At 48.5% G+C, this 17,500-nt stretch overlaps 1 protein-coding gene across 1 annotated transcript in view; it reads right to left on the bottom strand.

The window, feature by feature from the left end:
- Nucleotides 1–17,500, bottom strand: part of LOC112265842 (retinoic acid receptor alpha-A-like) — a 116,485-nt gene that overhangs the window by 8,108 nt on the left and 90,877 nt on the right. Inside the window, exon 5 of the mRNA XM_042295467.1 lies at nt 8,512–8,688. Within this exon, the coding sequence (XP_042151401.1) occupies nt 8,512–8,688 (177 nt within the window). The remainder of the gene's footprint in view (nt 1–8,511; nt 8,689–17,500) is intronic.

Genomic DNA, 17,500 nt, shown 5'->3' on the forward strand with positions numbered 1-17,500 from the left:
GCAGTATGGGAGAGGAGAGAATGATACATTATGTATGCACGCAGTATGGGAGAGGAGATGAGAAGAGAGGGACAGGAGAGGAGAGAATTATACATTATGTATGCAGGCAGTATGGGAGAGGAGATGAGAAGAGAGGAGAGGGACAGTGAGGGAGAGAATATGAGAGAGGGACCTTGAGGGAGAGAAGAGGAGAGAGGGACCCTGAGGGAGAGAAGAGGAGAGAGGTACAGTGAGGAGGAGAAGAGGAGAGAGGGACCCTGAGGGAGAGAAGAGGAGAAAGGGACAGTGAGGAGGAGAAGAGGAGAGAGGGACCCTGAGGGAGAGAAGAGGAGAGGGACAGTGAGGGAGAGAAGAGGAGAGAGGGACAGTGAGGGAGATAAGAGGAGAGAGGGACCCTGAGGGAGAGAAGAGGAGAGAGGGACCTTGAGGGAGAGAAGAAGGACAGTGAGGGGAGAAGAGGAGAGGGACAGTGAGGGAGAGAAGAGGAGAGAGGGACCCTGAGGGAGAGAAGAGGAGAAAGGGACAGTGAGGAGGAGAAGAGGAGAGAGGGACAGTGAGGGAGAGAAGAGGAGAAAGGGACAGTGAGGGAGAGAAGAGGAGAAAGGGACAGTGAGGGAGAGGAGAGGAGAGAGGGACAGTGAGGAGGAGAAGAGGAGAGAGGGACAGTGAGGGAGAGAAGAGGAGAAAGGGACAGTGAGGAGGAGAAGAGGAGAGAGGGACAGTGAGGGAGAGAAGAGGAGGGAAAGGGACAGTGAGGAGGAGAAGAGGAGAGAGAGGGACAGTGAGGAGGAGAAGAGGAGGAGAGGGACAGTGAGGAGGAGAAGAGGAGAAAGGGACAGTGAGGAGAAGAGGAGAGAGGGACTGTGAGGGAAGAGAGAAGAAGGACAGTGAGGGAGAGAAGAAGGAAAGTGAGGGGAGAAGAGGATATGGACAGTGAGGAGGAGAAGAGGAGAGGGACAGTGAGGAGGAGAAGAGGATAGAGGGACCCTGAGGGAGAGAAGAGGAGAGAGGGACCCTGAGGGAGAGAAGAGGAGAGAGGGACCTTGAGGGAGAGAAGAGGGACAGTGAGGGAGAGAAGAGGAGAGAGGGACAGTGAGGAGGAGAAGAAGAGAGAGGGACCCTGAGGGAGAGAAAAGGGACAGTGACGGGAGAAGAGGATAGAGGGACAGTGAGGGAGAGTAGAGGGACAGTGAGGGGAGAAGAGGAGAGGGACAGTGAGGGAGAGAAAAGGGACAGTAAGGGGAGAAGAGGATAGAGGGACAGTGAGGGAGAATAGAGGGACGGTGAGGGGAGAAGAGGAGAGAGGTACAGTGAGGGAGAGAAGAGGAGAGAGGGACCGTGAGGGAGAGAAAAGGGACAGTGAGGGGAGAAGAGGGTAGAGGGACAGTGAGGGGAGAAGAGGAGAGAGGTACAGTGAGGGAGAGAAGAGGAGAGAGGGACCGTGAGGGAGAGAAAAGGGACAGTGAGGGGAGAAGAGGATAGAGGGACAGTGAGGGAGAGGAGAGGGACAGTGAGGGAAAGAGTAGACAAACTCAAAATGAAGCCCACTGCGAGAAGCTAGGGACAAGGCCATGCACTAGTTATACTATATACCTGGAGCTAGGACTGACAAGTTTCACAGCCAACAAAGACTAAAGAGAGAAACCACCTCTATGGTCATGACCTTGAGGAGGAACCTCACAGTGTTTCTGTATGCCTGCTGCTGGATTCTACTATACAATGTGTGTGTGTGTGTGTGTGTGTGTGTGTCTGGCCAGCCGGTGTTTGAATCTTTGCCAGCCTCCATGTTTTATTCTGTTTCATGTTGCGGACGCTCCTGCCACTCACTGTCAACGTGCACTCACACGTACAGACACACACCACTCACTAGCTGTCAGTGCCAGCCCACTCAACTGGCTTCAAAGCCTGACACTGTCTGTCTCTTCATCAAGCACACACACACACACACACACACACACACACACACACACACACACACACACACACACACACACACACACACACACACACACACACACACACACACACACACACACACACCGTTTGTTCCTTCTTCACACACTCGTTGACCCAGGTGTGTGTGTGTATCTGTGTGTGTGTGTGTGTGTATCTGTGAGAGTAGGACTTGAACTTCTCACCTCTTCAACCCCAGTGACTTGTCACATTTGACAAATACCACTTAGTCATAACAAACAAATCCATCTAGCATTACTGCAAATCACCCATCTAATCAGTGCTAAGAGCACAGGGATAGTAGCACGTCCTGTTATCTCGCTCACACAGCCGGAACAGTGTGGCAGCAGCTCTCATCACACCAGGAAGTGATAGTGTGATATAGCCACTACTAATCTAGACCACCAGAAACCCCAATAACACTAGTGATAAGTAGGATAACATCTATCCATTTCAGAATACACTGCAGTCTCTGGACAGAACAACATATATACAGACCACATTGATCACATTGATCACATGATCACATTCGTCATGACATTTACTTGACTAAAGCTATAAAATATTTAATACTACTTTATTAAATACCACCCCCGTGATACATGATTCTAACCCTGGGCACTGAACAGTGAGACTATTGTAGCTGCTTAGCTGTGAGCTACCAGTGTAGAGAAAGAGACAGAGAGAAGGGCCTTTTCAGGTCAGGCTGACCCGGGGGGGGTCTGATCTGAGGATGAGAGGAGAGAGAGAGGTAAGGAGCTGACTAAGGATAACCCTGTGGAGACAGAGAGAGAGGTAAGGGGCTGACTGAGGATAACCCTGTGGAGACAGATAGAGAGGCAAGGAGCTGACTGAGGATAACCCTGTGGAGACAGAGAGAGAGGCAAGGAGCTGACTGAGGATAACCATGTGGAAACAGAGAGAGAGGCAAGGAGCTGACTGAGGATAACCATGTGGAAACAGAGAGAGAGGCAAGGAGCTGACTGAGGATAACCCTGTGGAGACAGAGAGAGAGGCAAGGAGCTGACTGAGGATAACCATGTGGAAACAGGGAGAGAGGCAAGGAGCTGACTGAGGATAACCCTGTGGAGACAGAGAGAGAGGCAAGGAGCTGACTGAGGATAACCCTGTGGAGACAGAGAGAGAGGCAAGGAGCTGACTGAGGATAACCCTGTGGAGAACAGAGAGAGAGGCAAGGAGCTGACTGAGGATAACCATGTGGAAACAGAGAGAGAGGCAAGGAGCTGACTGAGGATAACCCTGTGGAGACAGAGAGAGAGGCAAGGAGCTGACTGAGGATAACCCTGTGGAGACAGAGAGAGAGGCAAGGAGCTGACTGAGGATAACCCTGTGGAGACAGAGAGAGAGGCAAGGAGCTGACTGAGGATAACCCTGTGGAGACAGAGAGAGAGGCAAGGAGCTGACTGAGGATAACCCTGTGGAAACAGAGAGAGAGGCAAGGAGCTGACTGAGGATAACCCTGTGGAGACAGATAGAGAGGCAAGGAGCTGACTGAGGATAACCATGTGGAAACAGAGAGAGAGGCAAGGAGCTGACTGAGGATAACCCTGTGGAGACAGAGAGAGAGGCAAGGAGCTGACTGAGGATAACCCTGTGGAGACAGATAGAGAGGCAAGGAGCTGACTGAGGATAACCCTGTGGAGACAGAGAGAGAGGCAAGGAGCTGACTGAGGATAACCATGTGGAGACAGAGAGAGAGACACATGGCTCTGGAGCTTGACACAATCCACCCCTCTCTCCTCTCCTTTCTTTCTTTCTTTCTTTCTTTCTCCCCCTCCCTTCCCCTCCTCTCTCTCCCGCCTCTTCGTTCTTTCTCTCTCTCATACTGAGGCTTTATTATCACAGCATGCGATTGCACTACTCCTAAATAAACAAATATATAAACAAACAGCACTCAGCCAGGGGCGATCTTCTAACAATGTGCTCCCCTGTATTTCAGATTCCTGCTCCAGAAAAACATACAGCAACCCAGACAAATATGAGCAAAAACAACTTCACTGCGGAAAGACACAAGCATTTCAATCATTTATTAGATTTGGAGCAGTTACATCTGAAACACTAACCTAGTGTCCTCTGATTAAGGATGGCTCCTCCACATACTGATCGACTGTCAGGATCAATTAACCTTCTCTTCAATTGTCTAAGGACCAGACTCTAGGGAGGAAGTTCAGAGGTTTCAGCGCATTGCCTAGCGTATTGACTGGCGTATTGACTAGCGTATTGCCTAGATTATTGACTAGCGTACTGACTAGCGTAATTGACTAGCGTACTGACTAGCGTAATTGACTAGCATATTGACTAGCGTATTGACAAGCGTGACTAGCGTATTGACTAGCGTATTGCCTAGCGTATTTGACTAGTGTATTGACTAGTGTGGCTTGCGTATTGCCTAGCGTATTGACTAGCGTATTGACTAGCGTAATGACTAGCGTATTGACTAGCGTATTGACTAGAGTGGCTTGCGTATTGCCTAGCGTACTGACTAGCGTATTGACTATTGACTAGCGTATTGACTAGCGTAATGACTAGCGTATTGACTATTGACTAGCGTATTGACTAGCGTATTGACTAGCGTATTGACTAGCGTATTGACTAGCGTATTGACTAGCGCGTATTGACTAGCGTATTGACTAGCGTATTGACTAGCGTAATGACTAGCGTATTGACTAGCGACTAGAGTTGGCTAGCGTATTGCCTAGCGTATTGACTAGCGTATTGACTAGCGTATTGACTAGCGTAGCTAGCGTATTGACCTAGCGTACTTGACTAGCGTATTGACTAGCGTATTGACTACTAGCGTACTGACTAGCGTATTGACTAGCGTATTGACTAGCGTATTGACTAGCGTATTGACTAGCGTACTGATTAGCGTACTGACTAGCGTATTGACTAGCGTATTGACTAGCGTATTGACTAGCGTATTGACTAGCATATTGACTAGCGTACTGACTAGCGTATTGACTAGCGTACTGACTAACGTATTGACTAGCATATTGACTAGCGTAATGACTAGCGTATTGACTAGTGTATTGACTAGCGTGGCTTGCGTATTGCCTAGCGTACTGACTAGCGTATTGACTAGCATATTGACTAGCGTATTGACTAGCGTATTGACTAGCGTATTGACTAGCGTACTGACTAGCATATTGCCTAGCTACCTCAACGGAGAGAGCAAACCCAGTTATCAGAGATCTTTACACACTAAACAGTACCTTTTCATGTGGTAAAGGTACGTAAAGGTGTGGTAAAGGTACGCTATGTGTTTCTGCATGGATTCACAGTGCTAATCTGTGTCATTTGTCAGGCGAGCACAATTCCTGCTGTGATTCACAGCGCTAATCTGTGTCATTCGTCAGGCGAGCACAATTCCTGCTGTGATTCACAGCGCTAATCTGTGTCATTCGTCAGGCGAGCACAATTCCTGCTGTGATTCACAGCGCTAATTTGTGTCATTTGTCAGGCGAGCACAATTCCTGCTGTGATTCACAGCGCTAATCTGTGTCATTCGTCAGGCGAGCACAATTCCTGCTGTGATTCACAGCGCTAATCTGTGTCATTCGTCAGGCGAGCACAATTCCTGCTGTGATTCACAGCGCTAATCTGTGTCATTCGTCAGGCGAGCACAATTCCTGCTGTGATTCACAGCGCTAATCTGTGTCATTCGTCAGGCGAGCACAATTACTGCTGTGATTCACAGCGCTAATCTGTGTCATTTGTCAGGCGAGCACAATTCCTGCTGTGATTTACAGCGCTAATCTTAATCTATGTAATTCGTCAGGCGAGCACAATTACTGCTGTGATTCACAGCGCTAATCTGTGTCATTCGTCAGGCGAGCACAATTCCTGCTGTGATTCACAGCGCTAATCTGTGTCATTTGTCAGGTGAGCACAATTACTGCTGTGATTCACAGCGCTAATCTGTGTCATTCGTCAGGCGAGCACAATTACTGCTGTGATTCACAGCGCTAATCTGTGTCATTTGTCAGGCGAGCACAATTCCTGCTGTGATTCACAGCGCTAATCTGTGTCATTTGTCAGGCGAGCCCAATTCCTGCTGTGATTCACAGCGCTAATCTGTGTCATTTGTCAGGCGAGCCCAATTACTGCTGTGATTCACAGCGCTAATCTGTGTCATTTGTCAGGCGAGCACAATTCCTGCTGTGATTCACAGCGCTAATCTGTGTCATTTGTCAGGCGAGCACAATTCCTGCTGTGATTCACAGCGCTAATCTGTGTCATTTGTCAGGCGAGCACAATTACTGCTGTGATTCACAGCGCTAATCTGTGTCATTTGTCAGGCGAGCACAATTCCTGCTGTGATTCACAGCGCTAATCTGTGTCATTCGTCAGGCGAGCACAATTCCTGCTGTGATTCACAGCGCTAATCTGTGTCATTCGTCAGGCGAGCACAATTCCTGCTGTGATTCAGCGCTAATCTGTGTCATTCGCAGGCAATTCCTGCTGTGATTCACAGCGCTAATCTGTGTCATTCGTCAGGCGAGCACAATTACTGCTGTGATTCACAGCGCTAATCTGTGTCATTCGTCAGGCGAGCACAATTCCTGCTGTGATTCACAGCGCTAATCTGTGTAATTTGTCAGGCGAGCACAATTCCTGCTGTGATTCACAGCGCTAATCTGTGTCATTTGTCAGGCGAGCACAATTCCTGCTGTGATTCACAGCGCTAATCTGTGTCATTCGTCAGGCGAGCACAATTCCTGCTGTGATTCACAGCGCTAATCTGATTCACAATTCCTGCTGTGATTCACAGCGCTAATCTGTGTCATTCGTCAGGCGAGCACAATTACTGCTGTGATTCACAGCGCTAATCTGTGTCATTCGTCAGGCGAGCACAATTCCTGCTGTGATTCACAGCGCTAATCTGTGTCATTCGTCAGGCGAGCACAATTACTGCTGTGATTCACAGCGCTAATCTGTGTCATTCGTCAGGCGAGCACAATTCCTGCTGTGATTCACAGCGCTAATCTGTGTCATTTGTCAGGCGAGCACAATTACTGCTGTGATTCACAGCGCTAATCTGTGTCATTCGTCAAGTGAGCACAATTCCTGCTGTGATTCACAGCGCTAATCTTAATCTGTGTCATTCGTCAGGCGAGCACAATTACTGCTGTGATTCACAGCGCTAATCTGTGTCATTTGTCAGGCGAGCACAATTCCTGCTGTGATTCTCAGCGCTAATCTGTGTCATTCGTCAGGCGAGCACAATTCCTGCTGTGAATCACAGCGCTAATCTGTGTCATTCGTCAGGCGAGCACAATTACTGCTGTGATTCACAGCGCTAATCTGTGTCATTCGTCAGGCGAGCACAATTACTGCTGTGATTCACAGCGCTAATCTTAATCTATGTCATTCGTCAGGCGAGCACAATTACTGCTGTGATTCACAGCGCTAATCTTAATCTATGTCATTCGTCAGGCGAGCACAATTACTGCTGTGATTCACAGCGCTAATCTGTGTCATTCGTCAGGCGAGCACAATTACTGCTGTGATTCACAGCGCTAATCTTAATCTGTGTCATTCGTCAGGCGAGCACAATTCCTGCTGTGATTCACAGCGCTAATCTTAATCTATGTCATTCGTCAGGCGAGCACAATTACTGCTGTGATTCACAGCGCTAATCTGTGTCATTTGTCAGGTGAGCACAATTCCTGCTGTGATTCACAGCGCTAATCTGTGTCATTTGTCAGGCGAGCACAATTCCTGCTGTGATTCACAGCGCTAATCTGTGTCATTTGTCAGGCGAGCACAATTACTGCTGTGATTCACAGCGCTAATCTGTGTCATTTGTCAGGCGAGCACAATTACTGCTGTGATTCACAGCGCTAATCTGTGTCATTTGTCAGGCGAGCACAATTACTGCTGTGATTCACAGCGCTAATCTGTGTCATTTGTCAGGCGAGCACAATTCCTGCTGTGATTCACAGCTCTAATCTGTGTCGTCAGGCGAGCACAATTCCTGCTGTGATTACATTTGCAAAAATGAACACCTGAGTAGTAGGGCTGTGTCTCAACTCTTCCTGTAGCACAGATTGGTAAACTACTACATTATCCCTCCTTGGATGTCCATGTACATTGTAACTATCCTGTAGAAGTGACTTAATCAGTGTCAGTTAACCATTAGGGACCAGAGGTTGAGGAAAACTGATATGAAGGAGTAAAACTAGTCTTACTACATAGGAATGAATGCACTAACTATGTACATAAGTAACTATGCACTAACTATGTACATAAGTAACTATGCACTAACTATGTACATAAGTAACTATGCACTAACTATGTACATAAGTAACTATGCACTAACTATGTACATAAGCGATGTATTGCTTTTCAAACTACTGATACGTACCAGTATGTCAAGGAAGGCAGCTTTGATCAGTGTGATCTGTGTGTGTGATCTGTGTGTGTGATCTGTGTGTGTGATCTGTGTGTGTGATCTGTGTGTGTGTGTGTGTGTGTGTGTGTGTGTGTGTGTGTGTGTGTGTGTGTGTGTGTGTGTGTGCGACAGTCAGTCCTTACCAGTATGTCGAGGCAGGCAGCTTTAAGCAGCGTGATCTGGTCAGCTATGGTGAGTCCTGTAAAACCAGGTACTCGTTTGGCAAACTCCACGATCTTTATAATGCACTTAGTAGCCAGCTCACTGAACTTATCCCACAGCCCCAGGTCCAGCCTCACGCGTTGTTCCGCACTCGACTTCTGGAGGGGAGAGAGAGAACACAGACTCATGCATTAGGAGACACTCACACACACGCACGCACGCACAGACAGACAGACAGACAGACAGACAGACAGACAGACAGACAGACAGACAGACAGACAGACAGACAGACAGACAGACAGACAGACAGACAGACAGACAGACAGACAGACAGACAGACAGACAGACAGACAGACAGACAGACAGAAATAAAGACAAACAGAGAGTAAGGCGAGAGGCCGAGAGGCACCGTCATCATGAGACACAGATCCAGTCTTCACCCACACACTCTATCTCACTGTATATAAATAATAGACACTCCACCATGACACTATATATCTATAGCCAAGGTTGTTTTTGCTTGTTGTAAATAGAGCTGAGCTGAGGGCGCAGTAATGAGTGAGAGGGAGCAAGAGGAGAGGAGAGGGAGGGGGAGAGAGAGAGAGAGAGAGGGAGAGAGAGAGAGAGAGTGGGGGGAAGAAAGAGTGGGGGAAAGAGAGAGAGAGCAGTAGAGAGAGAGTGGGGGAGAGAGAGCAAGGGAGAGAGAGAGGGAGAGAGAGGGGGAGAGAGAGCGTAAGAGAGAGATAGAAAGTGAGAGAGCAAGAGGGAGAGAGGTAGTGAGAGAGTGTGGGGGAGAGAGAGAGAGAGAGAGAGAGAGAGAGAGAGAGAGAGAGAGAGAGAGAGGGAGAGCGAGAGTGTAAGGAGGACAGGAATCAGCCATACAGCTGTGACAGGCAGCAGGGAACATTTTGAAGGGAGAGGAATAGAGGTGACGTATCTATATGTACCAGGCCCTACACTAACACACTGAGAGGAGAGGAGAGAGAGAGGAAAAGGGAGAAAGTAGAGACATGGAAAGGAGAAGGAAATAAAAGGAATTAAGAGAGAGACAGGAAAATGGCAAGCCATTAGGGAGAGGAGAATAGTGATAGCGCTAGGAATGAAAGAACAGATGGAGAGTGAAAGAGAGACAATGTGGGAGGAAGAGGAGGAGAAGCTGAAAGAGAAAGTGAGTTTGAGGGAGGTAGGAAGGCAGGCAGGCAGGCAGACAGGCAGACAGGCAGACCGTAAGCAGTCTTTGTCTGAAGAAACTTGGGGATGATGAGTCGTAGGTGTGTAAACATGGCACTCCCTGCCCTTGTTATAAAGTTGTTCAAAAGGCTCTTCAGTCCTGATCTTACAGTGGGTACAGCTTAACATAATCAACTCCCACGTATTGACAGTCAGATCATCTCTACGTACTGAATTAATATATGCTAATAAAGTTGTTTTCATCAGCAGCAGTTTGTCTTTGGTGAGAAAGTGAGGAGGAGGAGAAGGGGGGACTGGAAGAGGAAGAGGAGGGGGAGAGGAAGAGGGAGAGGAGGAGAGAGAGGAGGGGGAGGGGGAGAGGAAGAGGGAGAGGAGGTAGAGGAAGAGGGAGAGGAGGAGGAGGATGGGGAGAGGAAGAGGAGGAGGAGGAGGAGGAGGGGGAGGAGGGGGAGAGGGAGAGGAGGAGGGAGAAGAGGAGGGAGAGGAGGAGGAGGGAGAGGAGGAGGGGGAGAGGAAGAGGGAGAGGAGGAGGAAGAGGGAGAAGAGGAGAGGAGAAGGAGGTAGAGGAAGAGTGAGAGGAGGAGGGTAGAGACAAAGAGGGAGAGAGGAAGAGGGAGAGAAGAAGGGGGAGACAAAAAGGAAGAGGAGGAAGAGGGAGAAGAGGGGGAGAGAGAGGAGGAGGAAGAGGGAGAGGAGGGGTGCGAGGAAGAGGGAGGAGGAGGGGGAGGAAGAGGGAGAGGAGGAGGAGGGGGAGAGGAAGAGGGATAGGAGGAGCAGAAGAGGAAGAGGGAGTGGAGGAGGGAGAGGAAGAGGAGGTAGAGGAAGAGGAAGAGTGAGAAGACGAGGGGGAGAGGAAGAGGGAGAGGAGGAGGAGGAAGAGGAAGAGGGAGAGGAGGAAGGGAGGAAGAGGAGGAGGAGGGGGAGAGGAGGAAGGGGAGAGGAAGGGGGAGAGGAAGAGGGAGAGGAGGTAGAGGGAGAAGAGGAGGGGGAGAGGAAGAGGGAGAGGAGGAAGGGGAAAGGAAGAGGGAGAGGAGTAAGATGGTGGGAGAGGAAGAGAGAGATGATGAGGAGGAGGGGGAGAGGAAGAGGGAGAGGTGGAAGAGGGGGAAAGGAATAGGGAGAGGAGGAGGGGGAGAGGAAGAAGGAGAGGAGAGAGGAAGAGGGAGAGGAGAAGGGGGAGAGTAAGAGGGAGAGGAGGAGGGGGGGAGAGGGAGAGGAGGAGGGGGGAGAGGAGGGGGAGAGGAAGAGGGAGAGGAGGAGGGGGAGAGGAAGAGAGAGAGGAGGAGGGGGGAGAGGAAGAGAGAGAGGAGGAGGGGGGGGAGAGGAAGAGGGAGAGGAGGAGGGGGAGAGGAAGAGAGAGAGGAGGAGGGGGAGAGGGAGAGGAGGAGGGGGAGAGGAAGAGAGAGGAAGATGGGGGAGAGGAGGAGGAAGAAAGTCCAAAGTCAGCAGACAAGAAAATAAACCGATTCAGAACAGAGAATAGGCTGAGACAGGGGAAGAGGGAGAGAGGGATGGAATGTGGAAAAGAGGAGAGAAAGGGATGGAATGTGAGATGGAGGAATATAAGTGAGACTCGGGGGAGTCAGGGAAAGAGAGACAGCGGGAGAGAGAGGGAGAGTGAGAGAGAGAGAGAGAGGGAGGGAGAGGGATGAAGAGAGGAGAGTGAGAGAAAGAGAGAAAAAAAGAGGCAGACAAAGCACCATTCGGGGAATTGCTCACCTTACAGAGGTGTGTGTGTGTATGTGTGTGTGTGTGTATGTGTGTGTGTGTGTGTGTGTGTGTGCGTGCGTGTAGGAAGTGTGCGTTCAGTATTACTGTGGATGGAGAAGCTGATGATCATTTGTTTGTTTTTAGATAGTTAACATGAAATGGCCCATCTGTTCTGGATGACTGGGCCTTCCCAGCCGGCCTGCCTGTACTCACAGCAAGGTCACACACACACAGGTTGAAGTGTGTCTGTGTTTGCGTGCATGTTTGTGCGTGTGTAACGCGTGTGTGTGAGTGTGTTAAGGTGTGCACAAGTGTTTAACATTCTGTTTGACTGTGAACTTTATCCATAAAAAAGTTAAACTATCGCGCCCCAAAATGCTGCATAAATACATGTTTAATTGTATTCCTCCATATGTCGTCACTGACAGTTCAGAGAAAACTACGACTTTATGACTTTCACAGTTCAGAAAATAAAGGAAACACTAACGTCTCTGTCCTTGTTCACTTCACAGTCAAAGAAAGAGGCAGACAGACAGACAGACAGACAGACAGACAGACAGACAGACAGACAGACAGACAGACAGACAGACAGACAGACAGACAGACAGAGAAAGAAAGGCCTTTTGAATTTAATTGAGAGCGAGAAAGAGACAGAGACAGAAAAAGAGAGAGACAGAGAGAGTGAGAGAGAGACACAGAGAGAGGGACAGAGAGACAGAGAGAGTGAGAGAGAGAGACACAGAGAGAGGGACAGAGAGACAGAGAGAGACAGAGAGAGTGAGAGAGAGACAGAGAGAGAGTGACAGAGAGACAGAGAGAGTGAGAGTGACAGAGAGAGTGAGAGACACAGAGAGAGTGACAGAGAGACAGAGAGAGACAGAGAGACAGAGAGACAGAGAGAGAGTGACAGAGAGACAGAGAGAGTGAGAGTGACAGAGAGAGTGAGAGTGACAGAGAGAGAGAGGGACAGAGAGACAGAGAGAGACACAGAGAGAGAGGGACAGAGAGACAGAGAGAGACACAGAGAGAGAGAGTGACAGAGAGACAGAGAGAGTGACACAGGGAGAGAGAGTGACAGAGAGACAGAGAGAGTGAGAGTGACAGAGAGAGAGAGAGACAAAGAGAGAGAGTGACAGAGAGAGACAGAGAGAGTGAGAGTGACAGAGAGAGTGAGAGACAAAGAGAGAGAGTGACAGAGAGACAGAGAGAGACAGAGAGAGTGACAGAGAGACAGAGAGAGAGTGACAGAGAGACAGAGAGAGTGAGAGTGACAGAGAGAGTGAGAGACACAGAGAGAGAGTGACAGAGAGACAGAGAGAGACAGAGAGACAGAGAGAGTGACAGAGAGACAGAGAGAGTGAGAGTGACAGAGAGAGAGTGACAGAGAGACAGAGAGAGTGAGAGTGACAGAGAGAGAGAGTGACAGAGAGACAGAGAGAGAGTGACAGAGAGAGAGAGAGTGACAGAGAGAGTGAGAGAGACACAGAGAGAGTGACACAGAGACAGAGAGAGTGAGAGTGACAGAGAGAGTGAGTGAGAGAGAGACACAGAGAGAGAGAGTGGCAGAGAGACAGAGAGAGTGAGAGTGACACAGAGAGAGAGAGTGACAGAGAGAGTGAGAGAGAGACACAGAGAGAGAGAGTGACAGAGACAGAGAGAGTGAGAGAGAGACACAGAGAGAGTGACAGAGACAGAGAGAGTGAGAGAGAGACACAGAGAGAGAATGACAGAGAGAGTGAGAGAGACACAGAGAGAGAGTGACAGAGAGAGTGAGACACAGAGAGAGAGTGACAGAGACAGAGAGAGACAGAGAGTGACAGAGAGACAGAGAGAGACAGAGAGAGAGAGTGACAGAGACAGAGAGAGACAGAGAGAGAGTGACAGAGAGACAGAGACAGAGAGTGACAGAGAGAGACAGAGAGAGACAGAGAGAGAGTGACAGAGTGCAACATACAAAAAAGATGAGTAGATGGGACGTGGGGTTAAGTGAGAGGGACATGAGGTGTTTAAATCACTGTGAAAAAGCTGCAGCAGCCACTACAGACACACATCTCACTGACAACACACACTACTGTACTGTGTGTCACTGACAATACACACTACTGTACTCTGTGTCACTGACAATACCTACTACTGTAGTGTGTGTCACTGACAATACACACTACTGTACTCTGTGTCACTGACAATACCTACTACTGTAGTGTGTGTCACTGACAACACATACTACTGTACTATGTGAAACTGACAATCCCTACTACTGTATGTACTGTGTGTCACTGACAATATATAGTACTGTACTGTGTGTCACTGACAATCCCTACTACTGGGGATGGAGGGATGGGGATGGAGGGATGGGGATGGAGGGATGGAGATGGAGGGATGGGGATGGAGGGATGGGGATGGAGGGATGGGGGATGGAGGGGATGGAGATGGAGGGATGGGGATGGAGGGATGGGGATGGAGATGGAGGGATGGGGATGGAGGGATGGGGATGGAGGGATGGGGATGGAGGGATGGGGATGGAGATGGAGGGATGGGGATGGAGGGATGGGGATAGAGATGGAAGGATGGGGATGGAGGGATGGATAGATTCGGGGATGAAGACGAAGTCTCTGATATTAAAGCCACTCATCTTGTTCCTCCCATGGGTGAAGAAGGGAGGAGGGGAGAGGGAGGAAGAGGTAGATTCACAGTTTGATTCCCTCTCCTTCCCAACCCCCCTCTCACACTGCAATCTCAGTCAATTACCTCAGTCCTATAATTCAATAGAGCTGAACAAGGAAGTGGCCTGGGAGTTCTAATTTCCTTTAAAGGCATTTATCCAAACAAATTAGACAAGTTGCGACGTTAGAAAATAAGCTGCCAATGTAGAAACCACCGCTCTGTATTCCACACTGGCCGGGGTGTGTGTATGTGTGTGTGTAGGCATTACAAAATAATAAAAGACTTCTGGCAGTATTATTATCCAGTACCTGTGAAGGATAATGACAGTAGAGTATAGCAGTAATGATGTAGCTCATAGTCAATGGTTGACTGGGCTATATAACACACCCACACAACCCCCCCCTCCCCCCCATACACACACACACACTTCTCCTCCTTGAAGCTGAGGGCCACATATCCCTAATGTTTTATTTTGTCTTTTAAAGTGCCAGGGCCATTTTTCATCACCATCACTGTCAATGAAGCCTTATTCATTGTCACGCCTTAAGCCCTCTCACTCACCCTCTCTCTCTCCACACTATCTCCCCTCACCCAGCAGTGAACTCCTAAATCACCCAGGACTAGGATTGGAATATTTCACCACATAATTGGAGCTTTAACCTAATCTAGGGAGCTGAGAGAGAGAAAGCGAGAGTGGGAGAGAGAGAGCTGAGGAGGAGAGAGAGAAAGCGAGAGGGGGAGAGAGAGAGGGGGAGAGAGAGAAAGCGAGAGGGAGAGAGAGAGAGCTGAGAGAGAGAAAGCGAGAGGGAGAGAGCTGAGGAGAAGCAACGTTCAAAAGGCAAGTCAGGAACCAATTGCTTGTAATAATGAGGAAGTTCTCAGTCTGAGAGCCAACGTAATTACTAGTGATCCAGATTAAGGCTTTATCTAAGTACAGGCCTACTGCTACTGCCGTGACAGAACTGACAGCAGCACGCATCTTGCCTACATGACTTATTTAAAGCCACAGTTTTCTGTCATTGTGAAGAATGATTTTTAAATATTACATTACTATGGGAACTGGTTATTATTTACAAATATACACAGTTGAAGTTGGAAGTTTACATACACTTAGGTTGGAGTCATTAAAACTTGTTTTTCAACCACTCCACAAATTTCTTGTTAACAAACTATAGTTCTGGAAAGTCGGTTAGGACATCTACTTCGTGAATGACACAAGTCATTTTTCCAACAATTGTTTACAGACAGATTATTTCACTTATAATTCACTGAATCACAATTCCAGTGAGTCAGAAGTTTACATACACTAAGTTTACTGTCCATTTAAACAGCTTGGAAACTTCCAGAAAATTATGTTATGGCTTTAGAAGCTTCTGATAGGCTAATTGACATCATTGGAGTCAATTGGAGGTGTACCTGTGGATGTATTTCAAGGCCTACCTTCAAACTCAGTGCCTCTTTGCTTGACATCATGGGAAAATAAAAAGAAATCAGCCAAGACCTCAGAAAAAAATCGTAGACCTCCACAAGTCTGGTTCATCTTTGGGAGCAATTTCCAAACACCTGAAGGTACCACGCTCATCTGTACAAAACAATAGTACGCAAGTATAAACACCAAATCAAATCAAATCAAATTTTATTTGTCACATACACATGGTTAGCAGATGTTAATGCGAGTGTAGCGAAATGCTTGTGCTTCTAGTTCCGACAATGCAGTAATAACCAACAAGTAATCTAACTAGCAATTCCAAAACTGTCTTATACACAGTGTAAGGGGATAAAGAATATGTACATAAGGATATATGAATGAGTGATGGTACAGAGCAGCTTAGGCAAGATACAGTAGATGGTATCGAGTACAGTATATACATATGAGATGAGTATGTAAACAAAGTGGCTTAGTTAAAGTGGCTAGTGATACATGTATTACATAAGGATGCAGTCGATGATATAGAGTACAGTATATACGTATGCATATGAGATGAATAATGTAGGGTAAGTAACATTATATAAGGTAGCATTGTTTAAAGTGGCTAGTGATATATTTACATCATTTCCCATCAATTCCCATTATTAAAGTGGCTGGAGTTGAGTCAGTGTCAGTGTGTTGGCAGCAGCCACTCAATGTTAGTGGTGGCTGTTTAACAGTCTGATGGCCTTGAGATAGAAGCTGTTTTTCAGTCTCTCGGTCCCAGCTTTGATGCACCTGTACTGACCTCGCCTTCTGGATGATAGCGGGGTGAACAGGCAGTGGCTCGGGTGGTTGATGTCCTTGATGATCTTTATGGCCTTCCTGTAACATCGGGTGGTGTAGGTGTCCTGGAGGGCAGGTAGTTTGCCCCCGGTGATGCGTTGTGCAGACCTCACTACCCTCTGGAGAGCCTTACGGTTGAGGGCGGAGCAGTTGCCGTACCAGGCGGTGATACAGCCCGCCAGGATGCTCTCGATTGTGCATCTGTAGAAGTTTGTGAGTGCTTTTGGTGACAAGCCGAATTTCTTCAGCCTCCTGAGGTTGAAGAGGCGCTGCTGCGCCTTCTTCACGATGCTGTCTGTGTGAGTGGACCAATTCAGTTTGTCTGTGATGTGTATGCCGAGGAACTTAAAACTTGCTACCCTCTCCACTACTGTTCCATCGATGTGGATAGGGGGTGTTCCCTCTGCTGTTTCCTGAAGTCCACAATCATCTCCTTAGTTTTGTTGACGTTGAGTGTGAGGTTATTTTCCTGACACCACACTCCGAGGGCCCTCACCTCCTCCCTGTAGGCCGTCTCGTCGTTGTTGGTAATCAAGCCTACCACTGTTGTGTCGTCCGCAAACTTGATGATTGAGTTGGAGGCGTGCATGGCCACGCAGTCGTGGGTGAACAGGGAGTACAGGAGAGGGCTCAGAACGCACCCTTGTGGGGCCCCAGTGTTGAGGATCAGCGGGGTGGAGATGTTGTTGCCTACCCTCACCACCTGGGGCCCGTCAGGAAGTCCAGTACCCAGTTGCACAGGGCGGGGTCGAGACCCAGGGTCTCGAGCTTGATGACGAGCTTGGAGGGTACTATGGTGTTGAATGCCGAGCTGTAGTCGATGAACAGCATTCTCACATAGGTATTCCTCTTGTCCAGATGGGTTAGGGCAGTGTGCAGTGTGGTTGAGATTGCATCGTCTGTGGACCTATTTGGGCGGTAAGCAAATTGGAGTGGGTCTAGGGTGTCAGGTAGGGTGGAGGTGATATGGTCCTTGACTAGTCTCTCAAAGCACTTCATGATGACGGAAGTGAGTGCTATGGGGCGGTAGTCGTTTAGCTCAGTTACCTTAGCGTTCTTGGGAACAGGAACAATGGTGGCCCTCTTGAAGCATGTGGGAACAGCAGACTGGTATAGGGATTGATTGAATATGTCCGTAAACACACCGGCCA

The sequence above is a fragment of the Oncorhynchus tshawytscha genome, linkage group LG13 (assembly GCF_018296145.1).
Source record: "Oncorhynchus tshawytscha isolate Ot180627B linkage group LG13, Otsh_v2.0, whole genome shotgun sequence".
Lineage (NCBI taxonomy): Eukaryota > Metazoa > Chordata > Actinopteri > Salmoniformes > Salmonidae > Oncorhynchus > Oncorhynchus tshawytscha.